Below are 17,677 nucleotides of genomic sequence, written 5' to 3' on the forward strand. Positions count from 1 at the left end.
TATAGAATATGATTCATAATTTATTTTCAATTTTTTTATAAATATATAAAAATTAATTTTACTTAGAGGAAAACTTCTAAAATAAATTATTAAATTATATTTTATAAACATATTTAAATATATGTCAAGCGCCGGTCAAGGACAGAGGGATTAATTTTTTTCAAACGAGGATAGTAGAAATTGGGCTTTGGTTGAAGATATGCCAAAGGCTAGCCCGCTAGAAATCGAAGTTTTGGAAAATTAGATCTTGAAGCCCATAACCAATGACTAGTTAATAGTGATCAGTGATGTTGAACTTAATACAGCAGTATTTTAATCAGGGAAAAAACAAGAGAAAAGGAATAATAATCCATCAGCAAATTACACATTCAATGGACTGAAGAAAAAATGCTTCATTTTTTTTTTACAAGACAAGAATATGATTGTTACATTGAATCGGGCACTATGCAACATTTGCAAGGACATGTACCCTAAAAAAGTTGGTAATTAAATCTGATATTCCTTAATATAATTTCAGTAATTTCTAATCGGGCGCTATGCATGTAATAGAATTTGTTGTATTATAATTATGCTCGTACTCAGTTACTTTCAATGGAAAAAATTGAATAATTTTTTTTGACAATATTAGATTGTTTGTTGGTTACTTTTACAACTAACTAGTCTAATTAATATTTCATGCCACGTGGACTATCTTGGTTTGCAGCGATGATCTTTAGATTTTTTTTTTATACTCCTTCTGTCCCATTTTAATAGTCTTTTTAGAAATGAATCGTTATTCTAAAATATGTGACTTTTTCTTGTTTTCATGTGTTATTTGGTAGGTGTATTTTTATTTTACTCCTCATTAATGTAACTTCTATTTTCCATGCAATACAAATAGTACTCCCTCCGTCCCATTTGGTTTTGTGCCGGTCAAATTGACTAAGGTTTGACTAGAATTTATTAATATTTTATCAATTGACAAAATAAAAAAATATATCAACGGAAATAACTTTTAATCTACTTTAAGATGTAATTTTCAGTTTTTTAAAATAATGAGCGAGTGTTTATAATCTTTGGTCAAAATTTAGTCAATTTGACCAACAAAAATAGAAATGTAACAATTAAAATGAGACCGAGGGAGTAATAGTTTAGTTTGATTTTATTAGGGGTAACTATGTAAACATATTCAAATAAACATCTCAATAAATGTAAAAATTGGTTTGGGTGCATCTTTTTAGAATAGCTGTTAAAATGGGATGGGAGGAGTATGTAACATTCGACTGGACTAAATATACCATCAATATAATTTAGGATCATGGGATATCTTTTATTATCTTGTGCTAATTAGAAGTTGATTGATTGAGTGTAAAAACATTTTAGTAACATTTCTAGCACGTCATATAATTACAAAACCGCACACAAAACACTCTTGCCATCTTTTTCTTATTTCTTTTTTCAGCAAAACACACTTCCCATGCTAAATAACAACAAATACAACAAATATTCTTCTCAACCCCCTACGTGTATAATCACAATCCACCAAGTTTTGGCACCTTCAAAAAACCACAAATCTTTTCATAATCTCCCAATCCAATTCAACTCGCATGTGAATTTTCATATTTTAATCAAAACAGTCACTAAACTATTCCACTTTGCAAAACACCCACCAAAATTTACCAATCACCCGACACCAGAACATGCAGCACTGATATACATGCTAAAAAACAATACACTAAACAGAGGAATCAAAAAACATGTAAAATTTTAGTTCACACCCCTTTGCACATATTCTAACAATGTGGACTGTGCTCAAATGTCGTTACGTGCTATAATATATTCTATCTCTTTGTTCATATCATCTTCAATTTGCTCGCCCTCTGCTGCAATTTTTTTTTACGTTGGACCGCGCCTGTAACCTGTCGTTACGCGCAATAATTTATTCAAGGCTAATCGTATTTTATTCACGTCAAGATCTCCCTACTTGTGGAATTTATATTCCCAACGGTCTAGTATAAACGAATATCGACGTTGGAGCTGGTTTGCAATTCAAAATTTCAAAATAGTACACTTGAGTGTTCTTCTTAAGAAGTGTACTGGTTTGTACTGTTGTTTCTCATAATCTGTGCAGAGTTTTCGATATTCTTGCTTCAAGATTCTTGCACTTGATTAGTATATAAACAAATAAACACTAGTGGTGAAAGATTAGTGTTGCAGAGTTTTGGCAATGGGGAATTGTTCTATTAAAAGCGGTGTCATTGAGAAAAATCATTTGAGCTTTGTTAGGATTGTGATGGATTCGGGTAATGTGGTGGAGCTTGAAGGGCCTAAGTTGGTTCGAGAAGTTGTTGATGATTACCCCGGTTATGGGATTTTTAAGAAAAATTGTGTGTCGTCGCCTTTGCCTGATCAAGAGAAGCTTCTTTGTGGCAGTGTTTACTATCTTCTCCCGGTAGGGGAGCTGCAGAAGAAGGATTTAAGCGTGGAGATGAGGTTGAATGAAGTTAAGGAGGGTGGGTGTACTAATGATAGAGTTAAAGATTTAAGCGCGAAGAAGAGGTTGAATGAAGTTAAGATAGTTGAGAAGGGTCAGATTATGAAAGATAATCTTCTTAAGGATATAAGGGCGAATAAGAGGCTGAATGAAATTAAGTTACGCGACAAGGGTGAGATTAGTAAAGATGATAATCTTAAAGATGTAAGTGAAAAGGTGAGTGTTAGCTTGAATGAAGTTGAGCCAGTTAGAATGTCAAGTGCTGCGTCTGACATTGTGACAAGTTTAGCTCATGGTTCAGGCCTTGAGGTTTTGCCTCCGCCACAAAAGGGCATTTGGAGAGTGAAACTGATGATTAATACGAAACAACTGGAAGAGATTTTCTCCGAAGATGTGAATACTGAAGCACTGATTGAGCAAATGAGGATGGCTGCAGCCTCAGGACACGTGACTCCAAGGAGGGCGAAGAGGTATCTGGGATTAATCTTGAAGCCAATTCTGTCTAATGTGTTTAGAGCGGCTAGTGATCGTCAGCAAGATGATGTTGAGCCGATGGAGTTGTGTATTAGCAGTCCTATAAAGGGGTAGATTTCTGGTCTTGCTTACAAGTAGTAATAAGCAACTCTGGTAAAATGGAAACACTTTTTTCATTTTTGGAAAAATCCACAGTAATGTAATTGTAATCTGTTGAATATGCAAGATATTCTTTTCTATTATTCCACCTTCATTATATTTGTAACATAAGCTTTTGCTACAATATGCAACACATTTAAATGGATTTAATATAGAATTGTTCAAATCAAATTTTAAAAGTTTAGGGGGGAAATAGATCTATAGTTAGTCCTATGGCTCTGTTTCGTTCTCACTTGCTGGAACCTGGTAACTACTGTTTGTCTATGTCCGAATTCTTATAATTTCTACGAAGTCCCTTCAAATTTTAAATTTTTCGCGGATCATTCTGTTTTGATATATTAGACAGACTTCTGTCTGAAGATGTCTTTAGAGATTCTGAAATTTTTGAAGTCGGATTACAAAAAGTACTACTGAAACACTTTGAATATCTCAGATCTTTAGCGGATAGTAGTGTATTAACCATGGTATAGAAACAAATTCATGGCGATCAAAGAATAAATTTTGTTCTCCCAAGCAATTGTATTACATGACTGAACTATTGCAGATAGCAGTGAACAGAGCACCGGGATATAAATTTTAATGCAGACTATACGACAGTCGGATAGAGAACATTCCAAGCGAGGAGCAATTCATTGAAGACTGCTCCAATCAACCTTACTTGAAATGTTTGGAATTGGAATGTTTAGTTCCTCGTGGTATATCAAGGCACAATGTAATTTACAATTAGAAAAACTATTCCAATCAACCTATTAATCTGAACATTGCAGACTTTTAATCACCCTCCTGAAGAATACTTCTTGACGTATCATTGGCGCTAGTATCTACTTCCTGACTTTTTTCGACCTCTTCTTTTTCTTGCTGCAATAGCAGATTTATTGTCAATACATTGTTTACACTTTACAGGTCCAGGGTTATAAAGTGGCTTATAGCAAAATGCAGAAAATCTACATTACTGCAAATTAGTCTTTTAAAAAAGGCAAGAGCAATAGTATCAACCATCAACTGTGAAGAATTTGTATATTTAACTATAGATTTGCCACAACTACATTAAACTTTTACTTGCTTTACCAAAAAATGTGAGAACCTAAGCTCAGAAACAAGTGCATGCATCTTTTTTTTAAGCTCTGTTCTGCAGTAAAAAGAATACTGTAGTTCTGGTGGTTTTTCAAGCATTCTCCTTGACCTTACAGAAGAGGGCAGACATCCACATCATGATAGTTTTTAGATGCAAGCATATAAGACTTGCCTTTTAGCTAGAAACGATTAATTTGAAGCTTTAGAAGCACTGCCTAATTTGTTGAGATTTGATAAGAGTAGCGGAACTCTGCAGGGTTATTGAAGTTAATAATGTGAATGACGAATAATAAGAGTCCAGAACATTATAGGAAGGCTCAGGAGTTACATCTAGTGGAGCTGAGGGCTAAGTAGTAAACAACATAAGATAGTGAGTATACTTCAATTTGAAAATTGGGGGGAAAGTTTGGGAGTAGACTTCAAGACTAAAAGTTGTGGGAAATTAACTTCTATCAAAATTTGAACCGTGATCGACACTATACATAAGTTTTTTCTTACTTGTTAAGTTACAATATAACATCTGAAAGTGTTAGACAAAATTTATTTCTACCAAAGTAGAAGTTGAGATATATCTCTGTAATAGGTTGTTCTTACCAACTGAGGATAAATAATTAGATATACAATCGTTCGTATTAACTTTTGATATTTCAGCGGGGCTGTTCCTCAACTGGCCCTTACCTAGGTCCTCTTCTTGGCAGGCGAAGTAACCTTGATCTATTGTGGAGCATTTCAATTATTTAGTTTAATTATCCTTTGATTAACAGTAATTTGATAAAAGAGTATGCATTATCATGGTGGCCAAGAACTCAGGTATATAGTACTTATATACTCACAGGGGAGGGTTATAGCAGGTTGCATACTTGCATACCGATTAACTTATATGTAATTACAGAAACAATTATGTGAAAACTCAAAAAGTAGAAGCCATTAAGATAACAGTCTACCTAGGTGGAGCTTCATCAAAATTTTCTCCAACAGAAGCTGCTTTCTCCACTACTACCTTTTCCACTGCTCTCTCCACCCTTCCTAATCCAGCAACCTCATCCATGCTCTGCCCTTGTCGCATATACCTCCCACCAGAAGCCACAAACCCCGGACAAGGTCTATAAGCTTTTATAGGCCACCATCCAAAGCCTGGAACAGTTGCAATCCCGCCTTGAACCCTACCTTCGCCATTACATCCACTCTCCATTTCCTCTTTCCCGCATGCTTTACAACCACTGCAGACAAGTTTTTACCATTGCAAGAAACAGCACTCAATTTACCAATATTATCAATCAATCAACAAGTAGAGAAGTTCTTTAATATCCACATATAATGAGTAAATAACAGAACTACTTATCATAATAACATTATGTTTATTTTTTATATAGGAGTACTTGTCTTCTTATCAATTTATTATTCACCTAACTTCTTGGATGAATCTGAGAGAACCAATTTTCATAACTTCAGCGCAGGTGTTAAATTAACAGACACGCGGGGTTGTATAAGAATTTTAGAAAAGTTGTGTAGGACATATAATTTGAACTCCGCGTACTTGTAATCTCTAGAATAAATATGTGGAAGTCTAAGCCCATACAGTCTTATTCCTCATGTCTGAAAAATTAACAATTAATTTTAGGACCAATTTTTACCCAGATGCTAATAATTCAAAATTGTTGTCATTCAAAGAGTGTCTTCAAGAACCTAAATGTTGGAAGAGACCTAATGAGATCATCAGCGAAAGCTAGACATGTGTTAATTGACCAATTCTCCCAAAACCTCAACGTACTAGGAGGGCTTACGAGTTTCATATATTATTCTAACATTCCCCGATTCGAAAGCCCGTTTATGGGTCCAGAATGGATCACGGGCGTCCCATCTTTGTGCCTGAGCTCTGGTACCATGTTAAATGACCAATTCTCCCAAAATCTTAAAGTGCAGAGGATGATTATGTATTATTCTAACAACATCATTCATTTTCAGGTAACCAAATACACACTTTAAGACGAGGAACAGTCTTCACACTCTCTCTGTTCATTCATTTTCTTTCTGGCCATATAAAGCTAACCAAAGAAGTAAACTAGCAAATTTAACTAAAAGTAACTCGGTTCACTAGAAACTGCTTAAACATCACTTGTTCCAAGAATCACATACTTCATAATCATCCAACATACAATAAATAACTGAAATAAACAAAAGGGTTAAGGGTAAAATTCAACATATATATATACCTGAGTGGGAATACTGGGCCTGATTCAGATTTAGAGACAGTCTCATCAACTGAAGAAGAAGGTGGTGATGAAGGCGCAGAAGAACATCTAAAGGTGAGAGATTTATGGGAGCATGTAGAAGTTTTCCTGCTGCTAAAAGAATGATGATGAAGGTGGTCTTGTCCAGGAGGGATTGTTAGTGAGAAAAAGATAGCAGTGGACATTATCTTTCTCCTCTGTGTATGGCCATGTTTTCTTGCTACATATTAACACAATATATACTTGTCTACACTCTAGTATGTATTTCATATTTTTTTCTCTTGCAACTTTCTCCTTTTTTCTTTTGAGTAACTCTTGCAACTTACATAATGTAATTTTTTTTATAATTAATATAAGTGGATTATAACTAATATTTTCTAATCATATTAATGTTTTGACAAATAACAAGGCAAAGTATATGTTATGTCCTATCTTGGCACGGCCTATTTTTTAATAATTTCTTAATTTCTTTTTATTAATTCAGATTAATAATTAATTATTTGTCCATGAATATTGTATCCTCTCTCTGAAACGAGAAAAGAATCAACAATCACAAAAAATATTTCCAAACAATATTATTAAATGCGGAAAAATATTACAACTTAAAGATTATATAAAACTAAAATCAATTAATTCTAAAAAAATATTTTCAAACGATATCTTTTAAATGCGGAAAAATATTACAACTTAAGGATTATATCAGACTACTGTAAAATCAATTAATTCAGTCTAATTTTTTCGAAGATAGGTCCAGTAATAATAGAAATGCATTGATCCTGTAAAAACATAGATACGCACGCATCTTGAGATATGAGATTTGAAATTCTAGATAAATCGAGACATCTCCCGAGCTCGGCTCCTCTTTTTTCATAAACTCTAATTTTCCAAAATTGTTAAGCAAAATTCTCCGTTAAAAGTAGAATATTAAACAAAGTATAAACTTTGGTGTTTTTTTTTTTGCTAAATATTTGGTGTTTTTCTGTTTTTTTTTTGCTAAATATTTGGTGTTTTTCTTTGTCACGAGTGTTAAAATCAGTGTTGGCTTTATTATGAGGAATGAAAAAGTAGTACCGAGAAAAATGCTAAAAAGACTTTTATTAAATATTTATCTCATATTTTTGATGATGAAATATTGGTTTTATAACAATTTTGTCTTCTGACAGTGATACACCTTCAAATCTTAAGAATGAAAATTAAGAAAAAAATAGAAAACAAAATCAAACCATCTGCTAATGCTTATTCTAACAGCAAGAAAAAAGTTAAATACAAATGAAAAAGTTATATTCAACAAGGACAATAACTATACTTATGTGACCAGTGCTCTCAAAAACAAAATATATGAATTATAAAAAACATTAACATCTGTCATCTTTTCAACGCAATTTTAAAGAACCACTTTTCACCATTGACATTCTGTAGTAAATATGCCAAGAACTTTGTTCCTGAGGTTTTTATAAAATCATCAATTGGGGGTAACAGGGGTAGGACAGAAAGGGATGACTATAGATAAGAAAAGCATAGACATACAGCCAACCCACCACCAAAGAGCCAAAACTGAGGTTAGACAAATCAAGCAATATTTTCCAGGAAACCACACTGGATTGCTAAACAGATTTACTTTCAATATTTAACGGAAACTGTACCATTCTTAGTTTCTACTTATATTCATCCCATCTCTGCTGTCTTATCCTAAAATCATTTGTACCGCCCCATTGTGGACAAGCGCCGCAGAACTGTGATGATGCACCATGTACCACCGTCCGTTATGGAACTCAAAAGCATTAGTCACATTGTATGGTCTGATGTCCATGTCAACATTTGCTTGCATCATGACCCAGGCCATATCAGAGTGTACACGAGCTCTCACATCACGAATCTGGAAATCAACACTTTGCTCCCAATTAAAAGCCTGCTGCCAGCTCTGCATAACTGCAGTATAGCTGCATAACAAAAAAATGCAAATTCAAATTAACCTTTGGCAGTTGGCACCTTCCGAATGCGCTGAGTATGTCAAATGAGGTAAAAAGTTTACCCATAACAGATTAAAACTACCTGAGTCCAACCATAACAAACTAACTTGTTGATCATGTTCACGTTAAGGACGTGAGATCACTAAGAACTCAATCCTACAATTGACTCTATATTTCACCTATCGAGTCAATCCCGAGTTTAAATAATAAAAACACACAGTTTACCATTGATATTTATACCTCAGTTATGTTATAATGCACCCAGTTCCTGGCAAGAAAACTCAAAAATATGACATTAAAGCAGCGTCTTAAGCACCATTTTGTCAGGTCTTCAACAAGAAGAGATAAATAATTCACTTTACTAGCAATAATCAGAATTTTTTTTTTGAATAATCTCAGAATAACATATAGTTCTTAAACTATGCTACATAAACCACTAATCCTTTACGTTTAAAACATTAGAAATAAATTTCACAATACTACAGCAGGCAAATAAACAAAATAAAATCAATAAAGAAGCTCTTTGACTACAAAATCTCTTTTCTTCGCTAGTATTTTTATATCTAACTAAAGATAAAAATACTTATTTGGTGCATCTTGTACAATGTAAAGGATTACAATTTAGGATCACCTCAATCAGCATGAACTTCCATCAGCGATGAAAACCCTTCAAACCAGATTAATCAGCACATACTAAAAAATAGTTTTATCCACCCACATGCTTCATTATGTTGAACTACGACAACTTTCTACTACTTTAAACAATAACCTATGAAGCATGAGTGCGGGTGCGGGGATACGGGAATTCAGCAAAAAAAATAAATAAACGGGGATTCGGGTGAGGGGGGATACGGCAAAAAAGATAATAATTTAAATATATATATATTATATATTTAGATATATATTTAATTAACAAAACAGAGGAAGAGCATTCAAATCCAACCAAATAGTCAAATACACAAAGTTATCATAGTTAATCATAGTTATCTTTGGCAGTGGAATCACAACAACAAAAATCTGAACCCACTGACCCACCAACACATGATATAGCAGTATGTTTCGCGCTTCTATGCTTCTAATTAGGGCTCAGTGTTAATTTTGGGGCAAAAAACGTAACTGGTATGTTTTAAATTAAAACTCAAAGTTTTTTATTGACCGCAAAACTACCATTTCTGCCCTTCCCGAACCCCCGTGTATCCACGGTGTAAGTGCAGTGGGATACGCCACGTGGCGCACCCGGTGCGCACCCAGCCGCACCAGCACAGCAATGCAGCAGTTGGGTGCCGCACCCGTGCTTCTTAGACAATAACGTTGTCAATATTAGGACACAGAACCTTTTAACAATCCTATTTATAATAAATATAAAGTAATCCATAAAACTGGAACTACAGTTTGCAATACAACAGTAATGGGAGCTGATAAATGACAAAAAAAATGTGGATTTTAAATGATCTAACGTAACTGGGGATTGCATAGAACAAGCTATTATATATTTGATACCTGGAAACAATTTTATCTTTTTTTTTTGAAAATTGCTTGGTAACAGGTTTCTAAAAAAAATAATCTACATACTAAAAAACTGTAACAGTACTACAGTAGTATCGAATAAGTAGACTTTTGGCAAGAGAATATAGAAACTTAATTTATGCAAAATAAAATACTCTTAGCCAACCACCATATATCAACTAACAGATAAATGGAAAATGATAATTGCCAAAGAGATGTAAAGAACCGCACCCTGAAAATTTTACCCCAGAAGCATGAATGCATTTCACGAAGTCAGCATTTAACCACAGTAGACCCATTTCTGAAAGCTGTTGCTCTCTGATGAGGTTAAAAAACTCTGCATTAATATTCAAAATATCCCTGGTAGCTGCGTAGTACGCTTTCCATCCATTCACTGGCGTCACACTATCCTGCTCCAATGTGAAATCCTGGTACAGATTAAAGTAAAAGGTTATGCCTCGTAAAATACACAAAGTTCAAATATAAGATCATGAATTTAATACTACGTAAGATCCTGATAAACATGCCAACCAAAACAAAAACAATGTATAGAAGAGAAACCCAAAAAACAATTCACTAAAGAAATATCTCTAAATATAACAATGCTGCCTAATTCAATGATACCATTTCCATATACAGATTGCAAATGTAAATCAACTGACAAAAAACAGAACATCACTTAAAATATATATTCCACATAACTGAGAAATAAATGCATCAGGAAGGCCACAAAGAAGACATGCAGGATGATTTCTGCATGAAAGCTAAAATGTATTAGCTATATATTTATCTAATCATTGCTTTGGTGTTGGATTTAAATATAGGCTATAAATACAAGTAGTATGAAGGTAAAATATTTCGGCCTTTTTATAGCCAACAAGATATGCACTTCCGCCGTAAAGCATGTAATGATAATAAAATAGTACGGCTCCGCAATCCTAAATTCCTAATACATAAATGGATTCTAAAAACCCACAAATTTTAAAACTTCCTAGGAGTTACTATATTGTGGCATCATTGATTCTAAAATCTCATTAAACCAAACAGTTCTACAATCTGTGGGAGGAAATCAGGGGAGGATATTTCCATCAACGGATGCAGATTAGGATATAATCTAAATCAATATACATTTTGCTGTTAAACAGAATATTATCTCTGCGCCACCAGGAGAAAACTCTAGATTCAAGCAAGGATCTAGCTCTATACTGATCTACTTACAAACACTATTTAATGCTTACATATAGTAAGAACGACATTCAACAATGTACTAACCTTCAACAAGCATTCAGAAAATGTTTAAGGGCCCACGTGTATTCACTTCTATTATGTAAAATGATCCGGGTGAATCCGGACACCCCTCTACTCAAGTATCGGATTGTTTAATTTTTAGTGTGTCCGGATTCGGGTCCGGGGTCATTTTTATTCGAATATAAACCAATCCCGGGTATTTGAGGTCCGGATCCAAACCATATATGAACCAGTACCATATTTTTCCTAACCGAGTAGTTTATGATCCACTAACATTAAAAATCATTTCAGATTTAGCAAAAAAAAAATCATTTTATTTCAACTATTCAAATAAAAATCATTTAGTCTAAAATAAACATAATACTATAGAAACATAATGATTTCGAGTTAAAATTTATGTATATATATCTACACACACACACATATAATTTATTAAGTATATACGATGATAATTAATGCACGAACACGGTGAATAAATCATATTTCTAAAAAAAATTTAAACTTGTATAAGGTATTAAAAATTTATAAAAGGATGACTATTTACTTACAAATGTAATGGGTATAAAAAATAATCTATATATGAGTTCTAATCGAATACGAACCATGGAGTAATCAGGTAGGATCATTTTATAAAAAATGATATGAGACCTAATATGAGCGGGGTTGGTATATGAATGCTCATATCCGGGATAATATTTTATCCGGGTTCAATTTTACTGCCAAATTGAGATCATATAAAACAGATATGAGACATGTATTATATTTCGAGCCGGATAAGAACTGAGATATCGGATAGTCTGGATCAATTTTCAGCCCTAGTTCTATATTCTCAAACTTACGACACCCCCAACCCATCTGTGATAAAATACCATCTAACATCACGACTAGAACTTTTCCAGAATCCCAAACCTTCACATACATGGCCACTTCCTGAATTTTGATTAAGTAACAAAAAATTTCATGCACTTCCCAAGAAAACAGTCCCGATCCCAAAAGCAAAATCTCCCTCACTTCTCTACAACTCACACAAGCTCATAAATACAAGCCACCAAGTTACATCCCCAAACCCTGCATAGCGCACATAAACATGAAAAATCAAAATTTCATTTACTTCTCTACACCTCATAAACCAAAAATATAAAATTCTCAAACCATTATAATTAATAACATCAACTGTATAAGTACCCTAAAGCTCCACTAAAAACCCTTAAAAACATAAGCAAAACACCACTTGCACTACCACATATCACCACTCTCTAAACTAGCTCGTGACTTTCGTCCTGACGGCCATACATATATCACAAATAACAAATAAATATACCGAGTTCTAATATTTCATTTCACATTTCAGTTCTCATTTAAGCACACTCATATATACACAAAAAATTCCCTAAATCAGTATTTTAGCTCAGTAACAAATAGAAACAGTTTATAATCCACCTCAATGAACAAACAATCTCTAACAAACCCAAGCAACATAAAAGAAACCGAAACCGCAGAAACCCACAAAGTTATCAAAACAAAGAGTACCTTCCGGTAAAGCGACTTCCAGGCATTATCATCATTAGCAGCCTTCCTCATTGTGGAATTGGTCATCGAAAGGCGACACAAGCTCCGGTAATCCAGATAACTCAACGCATGCGTCCTTATCTCCGGCACCAGCTGCTCCATCATCGACGCTCCCGTCTGCACTGCGCCGCCATTCTCCACCACCTCTCCGCCGCCGCCAGCGCTGCCGTTGGAGTAATTCGCCGTCACCGTCGCCGCCATCGCGAAAAAAGGGGAAATGGTAAAATTAGGGCTGGGAGATTGGGGGAGGGGGCACGGTGTGGTAGATTTAAAAGAAGAGAAAAGTGTGTGTGCGATTAATGATAATTGTACTAGTGTTGAACATTTTTTTTTTTTAATTTTTGGGAATTTATAAACCCTAGTTTTTGTAGATGAGTGAGATGTTTGTGTAGAGAGAAGGGGGAGTCCAAAGGAGTGGTGTGATGGGTGATTGTGGTGGGGCCGGCTCATATTTGCACACGTTACATGTAAGGGAAGATTAACGTTTTTGGGGAGATTTTTGGTATGGTGTATACGTTGGTGCATTAAATTTGGTGATTTTGTGAAGTATATTTTGAAATTTATTTATATATGTTTAATATGAATTTTCACATATTTTAGATATTTAATTTAATTTTTGAATATAGTATTAGGAGAGAGTGAAAGATAGGAAAATGCTAAATTTTATTATAAAATTACGTATATATTATTTATATCAAAATTGAACATATTGTTATTGATAAATTCGTGATTATGTACCCTATATGCATATAACAATAAATGGAATGCTCGCTCTCGGGTTGGATACCACTTCCTCCATCCCAATTTGTTTGAGGTTGTTTGACTAGCATTCATTTTCAATCGCACATAGTTAATGGAGTATTAAATAAGTGTAATTTATGAATGTGTGGTTGTAATAATCTTAAATCACAAATAGTAGAATCTAAAAAATGAAAGTGGTTTAAAAAAATGAGACGGAGTGGGTAAGAATTCGAGAAAGACAATCACTCATTCATAAAATTTGAATGCTAAAATAGAAATATTAAATATTTACTTGTAAAATCCAATATATTATAACCTTTACAAAATATTAAATGATGCATATATATCAGTATTCTTGATTTTTATATCTGTATGTCTAGTACTAACAAAATATATGTTATAGTGACAAAAGTAATATATAGGCTAAATACATTTTAGCCCATTAATCTTGATTAGAATTGACTGTAGAGACTTTGATGTTTTAGATGAAATTTGAAAATAATACTCTTATTTTTTATGAACATAGAGAAAGATTTACATACATTCAAATTAATCCACAATATACAATAACATAACAAGAAATTATATTTTAAGATTAATAACACAATACATAAAAATATAAAAATGTATAAATTTGTCATTATATCGTGTTCTTGAGATATTGGTGTCTCAAGTTGCTCACTTATTCGAGGACCGACCCAGTCTTGATAATCTTCTTACATCACTACTGATATTAATGCATGAAAATTTTCATTAAGAGTAGTGCTAGATGCACATAATTGTGTACATAATGAGGTGACAAGTAATGTGATGGATTTTAATTGAGATTGTTGATGTAAATGTAGGAGACCATTTCAATTAAAATCCACCACATATCATGTACATATTTTTGTACATAATTATATGCACCGAGCATTTTCCTTTCATTAATAAAGAGTATATAATTGTCTCTGACAAATGAGACAGAGACTTCAACAAAATCGTCTTGAACAAATTGTGGCAGTTAACTGAACAGGGGATTCTTGCCAACTCACGAGCAACCGTTGCATGTCTCAAAACAAAACTAACTGGAGTACTCGTTATTCTTAATTTTTACAGTCTTGCTCAAAAAAGCTTTCAACTTCAATTTCGCACGTGTAGATCAATCCTTTCTAGTTTACAAATCAGTACCCTCTTAAACAAGTTAACATAATTAAAGTTAATACACCGACAAAATCACATTCTTATTATCAAATTCGTTGAACCTCAACACATAACCAAAGTAAAATCACTTAAAAAAGGTTAAGAACATATAAAATAAAGAAACAATGTTGGAGTCACCTACAAATAATGTGTTACATTATTAAGCATCATGTTATGCAGTACCCTAAACATTAGCAAAGATGATAAAATATTCAAAAATTTTGGACAGAGTCACAGAGCATTACTTTATACACATATATTAAACTGATGATTCAAGATATCTCAAACAAGAAATTAAATAGAGAAAAGGTACGACTTTCTTGATTAGAATACAATTTACATGCATACACATAAAACATACAGCCAGGCATGCTACATTAACATTGAAGAAGAAGAAAAAGAAGAAAGAAAGGGAAGTGCATATATCAAAGACCAGAACTACAACAAGGCATGTCTCCTTTCATTTTGTAGTTTGGATTAATGTGTGTGTGTGTATTTTTGTATGTTATTAATCATGGTGTATATGTTTTGAATCTCGCTTTTATGTTGGTCAGAGTACGAAAAGTAATGATCTTGAGTTTTATTTTGCTAAGAACTCCATAATCTTTGACATTTTCGAAAACATTAGCTGTTCAATGAAACAGAACAGACCCCTCTAGTCCCACCACTAATATTTCGGTTTTCTTATTAGCATTCAAAAGACCCTACTTCGGAGTGTGACATATTTAATCTGTTCTTTTTCGAGTAGAGCATGTGTTTCATTGATAGGAGGTTTAAGGAACTTATCAGAAAAATGGGGGAAAAAGGAAATTTCTTGAAGGGGGTTTAAAGATGTCAAAGAAGGGTTAGGTATAAGATGGGTGAGAATTACAATCCATTTGACAAGAAAAGATATTAAACGTCATTAGACAGTTACAGAAGATCATGGTCAACTATAGCAGCCCAGATTCTTAAAACTGAAATGCATTATATTATTTTGATTTTCTTTTAAAAGAACTTGATGTTGCTCTTTGTATAAAGATGATTTCTTTTTATGTGCTGGACAAGCACTCCAGCATCAACTAGTGACTAGTTTACTCACCGTGTTTCCCAATAGTTACTTAGATTATTGCCGTCTTAATCCTCATTAGTCATTAGTGCTCTTTGGATTAAGCACTTTCAGTTTTTATTAAATTCTATATTTTTCAGTTTGTTTCGAGTAGAAGGGAAGAGTCATCCTGCCCTCACTCGGAAGAAAGATGTCCACTTTGTTTAGCTGCTTCTCCTCGAAGAAAGATGGACATAAACCACCACCCAAGGAGCGGGCGATTCTGGCTTCTGAGACTGCTTGTGAGTATGCAGGCAAATAATCACCAAGAACATTCTTTAGTTACATCAATATTCAACTTTTATGCAGCTAAAGATTTTTTTAAGCAAGTCCTTGGTATAGAACGCTTATGCTGAAGCAGTTTTGCTTAATTTGTAGTTACAATAAACGAAGTCGAAGCTTTGTTTGATCTTTTCAAGAATCTGAGCAGCTCCATAATCGACGATGGCCTTATTCACAAGGTATCAGAATATAATTCCAGTAATGATTTTCCTTGAGGTACATTGAAAGTCTGAATCTTTGCAGTCGAAGCTATAATTTGTACTGACGTGTGTTTTTTTGGCCTTATATCCTTACTTCTCAATCTGAAGGAAGAATTTCAGCTTGCACTTTTCAGTAACAGTAGCAAAAAAAATCTCTTTGCAGACAGAGTAAGTCAATACAATCCCTACTGTTGATTCTTGCACAATAAAGTGTCATACTTCATAACAATTTTTAAACCAGTTCCACCTGAATTTACTGCAGCTGTTTGATTTATTTGATATTAAGCGTAATGGGGTAATTGAATTTGGAGAATTTGTTCGCTCTCTAAGCATCTTTCACCCCTATGCACCTGAAGCTGACAAAATTGCATGTAAGATATGCAACACATCTGCATTCCTCATTTCTAATTGATCATAAATTTACTTAGTACTACATTAATTGCTACGATTCTTGCAGTTTTGTTTAACTTGTATGATCTGAGGCACACCGGATACATAGAACGAGAAGAGGTGAATACCGGCTTTTGTTATAATTAATCTTTCGTTTATGCAAACAGAGTTTTTGACAGCCCTTGATTGTCTGAATTTAAGTTGAAGGAGATGGTACTGGAGCATTTAAGAGAATCAGATTTGACACTGCCAAATGATGATGTAGAAGCAATTTTAGACAAGGTGGCCAACTACTCTTGGTATAGTTACATGATATATTCTTTTCCGTGTATGAAGCTAACTTATGTAGATGCGTCATTAGACGATTTTGGAAGCAGATTTAAAAGGGGATGGTAAGATCGATTTGGAAGAGTGGAAAGTTTTTGTTTCAAAGTATCCGGCTCTCATAAAAAACATGAACCTTCCACTTTTGAGGTGAGAGTCAAGTTTTCTTTCTGTTTGTTCTCTGAATTGCTGTAAAATAGCTCTTATAACACAGGGGAATATGTGTGTGCTTAAAGAATTGCATTTGGATATCATTATACAGGGAAATAACTCAAGCATTTCCAAGTTTTGTGCTCAAGACCGACGTTCATGATTCTGAACTACATTCTAACTCTAGATAGTATCAACTCACAGCTTTACACTTCGAGTATGGAAAGCCAAAGTAGAACAAATGGCTCCAGTATTGAACTATATAACTCTGTTGTTCACTCAAAAGCCTAGTATATTTTCCTCAGTATGAGAACTGTAACTAGAATTGAGGTTACCATTTATCTGTCTTCATTGGTTGTTATCGTTCCTACCGCATTAAGCTTCAAAACTACAGCTGTGTAAAAAATTGTCTGCAACCTTTGGAATGAAAATGATTCTTTGTATCCATTTTCCATTTACACTTCAATATATGGGAGCTGAGATATTAGTCCATCCTGTATATATTTTAACTGCCACAGAACAATGAAAACAATGGCATGTAACGTAGGTTTAGCGGTTCTAGAACCATCAATGATTGGTGACAGTAAATGTTTCACATCAATTTTTACATTACCTAA

General features: G+C 33.8%; 3 protein-coding genes across 4 annotated transcripts; 1 reads left to right on the forward strand and 2 right to left on the reverse strand.

The window, feature by feature from the left end:
* Positions 1–3,587: 3,587 nt before the first annotated feature.
* On the reverse strand, positions 3,588–6,640 carry LOC108206153 (uncharacterized). Its single transcript, XM_017376358.2, has 3 exons — positions 6,394–6,640; positions 5,125–5,400; positions 3,588–3,964 (listed from the first exon to the last, which is right to left on the reverse strand). Exons 1-3 carry the CDS (start codon positions 6,594–6,596, stop codon positions 3,928–3,930), a joined length of 516 nt encoding a protein of 171 aa, XP_017231847.1. The 5' UTR covers positions 6,597–6,640; the 3' UTR covers positions 3,588–3,927.
* A 1,030-nt stretch (positions 6,641–7,670) lies between these two features.
* Positions 7,671–13,157, reverse strand: LOC108206278 (F-box protein SKIP8). Its single transcript, XM_017376527.2, has 3 exons — positions 12,666–13,157; positions 10,119–10,315; positions 7,671–8,351 (listed from the first exon to the last, which is right to left on the reverse strand). The coding sequence occupies exons 1-3, from the start codon at positions 13,152–13,154 to the stop codon at positions 8,096–8,098; spliced, it is 942 nt and encodes a 313-aa protein (XP_017232016.1). The 5' UTR covers positions 13,155–13,157; the 3' UTR covers positions 7,671–8,095.
* A 1,760-nt stretch (positions 13,158–14,917) lies between these two features.
* LOC108208182 (calcineurin B-like protein 7) lies at positions 14,918–17,503 on the forward strand. 2 transcript variants are annotated; one of them, XM_064087616.1, is made up of 9 exons: positions 14,918–15,075; positions 15,816–15,968; positions 16,093–16,175; positions 16,305–16,364; positions 16,459–16,567; positions 16,654–16,706; positions 16,788–16,868; positions 16,948–17,060; positions 17,173–17,503. In XM_064087616.1, exons 2-9 carry the CDS (start codon positions 15,866–15,868, stop codon positions 17,249–17,251), a joined length of 681 nt encoding a protein of 226 aa, XP_063943686.1. In that variant the 5' UTR covers positions 14,918–15,075; positions 15,816–15,865; the 3' UTR covers positions 17,252–17,503. The 2 variants fall into 2 exon arrangements, with proteins under 2 accessions (XP_063943686.1, XP_017234172.1); XM_017378683.2 differs by having other exon boundaries at positions 15,816–15,956.
* The last annotated feature ends 174 nt before the right edge of the window (positions 17,504–17,677 follow it).

The sequence above is a fragment of the Daucus carota genome, chromosome 2, assembly GCF_001625215.2.
Source record: "Daucus carota subsp. sativus chromosome 2, DH1 v3.0, whole genome shotgun sequence".
In the NCBI taxonomy this organism is placed as follows: Eukaryota; Viridiplantae; Streptophyta; class Magnoliopsida; order Apiales; family Apiaceae; genus Daucus; species Daucus carota.

Bases quoted from the DNA above. Each gene is read 5' to 3' on its own strand.
- LOC108208182 (XM_064087616.1), top strand. From the start codon at position 15,866: ATGTCCACTTTGTTTAGCTGCTTCTCCTCGAAGAAAGATGGACATAAA. The intron at 16,707-16,787 runs GTGAATACCGGC...TCTGAATTTAAG, and splicing joins GATACATAGAACGAGAAGAG to TTGAAGGAGATGGTACTGGA. The intron at 17,061-17,172 runs GTGAGAGTCAAG...ATCATTATACAG, and splicing joins ATGAACCTTCCACTTTTGAG to GGAAATAACTCAAGCATTTC.
- LOC108206153 (XM_017376358.2), bottom strand. From the start codon at position 6,596: ATGTCCACTGCTATCTTTTTCTCACTAACAATCCCTCCTGGACAAGAC. The intron at 5,401-6,393 runs GTATATATATAT...ACTTGTCTGCAG, and splicing joins GGCCCAGTATTCCCACTCAG to TGGTTGTAAAGCATGCGGGA. The intron at 3,965-5,124 runs GTAGACTGTTAT...CTGCTATTGCAG, and splicing joins TTTGATGAAGCTCCACCTAG to CAAGAAAAAGAAGAGGTCGA.
- LOC108206278 (XM_017376527.2), bottom strand. From the start codon at position 13,154: ATGAGCCGGCCCCACCACAATCACCCATCACACCACTCCTTTGGACTC. The intron at 10,316-12,665 runs GTACTCTTTGTT...AATCTGTACCAG, and splicing joins GGAAGTCGCTTTACCGGAAG to GATTTCACATTGGAGCAGGA. The intron at 8,352-10,118 runs GTGCGGTTCTTT...TTTGTTATGCAG, and splicing joins TCTGGGGTAAAATTTTCAGG to CTATACTGCAGTTATGCAGA.